Consider the following 1,869-nt stretch of genomic DNA (forward strand, 5'->3'; position numbering starts at 1 on the left):
CAATGTAATATAATAATATGTATCTTTTTAATCATTTTGATTTTTACCATATCAATATAGCGATCATTACACTTTGGAGTTATACCCTATAAAATAAATCAAGTTCATGTATAATCAACATATATATATATATATATATATATATATATATATATATGTATATATTTATTTATTCATTTATATATATTTATATATTTATGTTCACGTTTGTTATCCTATGTACAACCTTGTATTAATGTAAAAAGCATATTTTGTATGTACTAAATTAAATTAAAAAAAAAAAAAAAAATGATATTTCTTTTCATTAATTTTATTTAATTACACATTATGCCTTACATATTGACATGTTTAAAAATACACAGAGACAGAAAGAGAGATAAAAAAAAAAAAAAAATAAATAAACATAAATACAAACACAAACATACAAATATAAATACAAATATACATATACAAACATACAAATATAAATACAAATATACATATACAAATATACATATACAAACATACAAATATAAATACAAATATACATATACAAACATACAAATATAAATACAAATATACATATACAAACATACAAATTTAGGGATAAAGTTATAAGATTAAAATTAAAGAGAGACATCAACACACATACGTATGTATAGAAAGAAATATATATTGACATATCACTACTTATTTGTGTATCTATTATAATTATCCTATCCTTGTTACATATATCGTTATTTATGACTTTTGTCATATAGATCATCTTGAATTATAAGAAGAAAAAATAAATGTGTTAAAGGCCCCACCCCCTTACGCGTAACAATGAAAAATGAAATTATATTTTGTACGACATTTATACTATTTTTGATCAGTTATTGTTTTCAACCTCTTTTAATTGACATTATAAAATATAATGGGTGTGGTAATTCAAGTACCTTTATTTTTTTAATTCCACATTATTTATCAATGATTGTTGTAGGTTTTCTTCCTAAGAAACAGAAATTAATGGAATGCCAATGGATGAAAATATTCTTTGTTTCTTTATTAGATGTAGTTAATCAAGTGCTAAAAAAAATAGGATTAATTTATGCTGGCTCGTCGTTATATATTATTATAGACAGCTGTACTTTAATATTTACAGCAATGTGGAGAAAACTTTTATTAAATAAAAAAATCAATCATATTCAATTATTAGGAATTTTATTAATTACCTTTGGTATTGCCATAAAATCAAATAATTTAAAGATTGAAATTAATAAAGAAGAAATTATTGGTATTGTCCTTATATTTCTTAGTAATATTTTAATGGGATTAACATTTGTGTTAAATGAAAAATATATGCATCAAATGGAAGGACAAAATATTGTCTGTTTAATGGGACTCTTCTGTTTCGGATTTATTTTTATATGGACACTTATATGGACCATACCAAATTTCGAACATTTAATTATAAATAATATAAAAAAAAAACAAGGGAATATACAAACTATTGGACTTAGTTTTTTTTTTCTTTTCCTATTTAATTTTATTACCTCCTCTACCTTGTGGTATATTATGAAAATTAGTGGCTCCTTGTCTATTGGTATTTTGAAAGGACTCAAAGTAGCTATCATTTTTTTATTCAGTCATATTTTTTTTTGTAAATATGATCCAAAACAATGTTTAACTTTTCATTCCTCCTTATCAGTTTTTTTTTGTATTCTAGGAGTCCTAATATATTCTTATAACGAATACCTTTTGTTAGTCACCAGCAAGTTCTATTTACCCAAAAAAGCAAAATTGATGTTATAATAATAAATCTCTTCAATGAAGTGGAAATGCTGTTATATAGCCATTTTGTGTATTTTATGAATGGTAAGGTAAAAATAATATTTTAAAAAAAAAAAG

At 22.3% G+C, this 1,869-nt stretch overlaps 1 protein-coding gene across 1 annotated transcript; it reads left to right on the forward strand.

The window, feature by feature from the left end:
* Window positions 1-804: 804 nt before the first annotated feature.
* PRSY57_0714200 (drug metabolite transporter, putative) lies at window positions 805-1,773 on the forward strand (the record flags this gene model as incomplete). The annotated part of the gene is made up of 1 exon (XM_012906796.2): window positions 805-1,773. The coding sequence occupies one exon, from the start codon at window positions 805-807 to the stop codon at window positions 1,771-1,773; it is 969 nt and encodes a 322-aa protein (XP_012762250.1).
* Between the last annotated feature and the right edge of the window lie 96 nt (window positions 1,774-1,869).

This window comes from Plasmodium reichenowi, chromosome 7, assembly GCF_001601855.1.
Source record: "Plasmodium reichenowi strain SY57 chromosome 7, whole genome shotgun sequence".
Classification (NCBI taxonomy): Eukaryota; Apicomplexa; class Aconoidasida; order Haemosporida; family Plasmodiidae; genus Plasmodium; species Plasmodium reichenowi.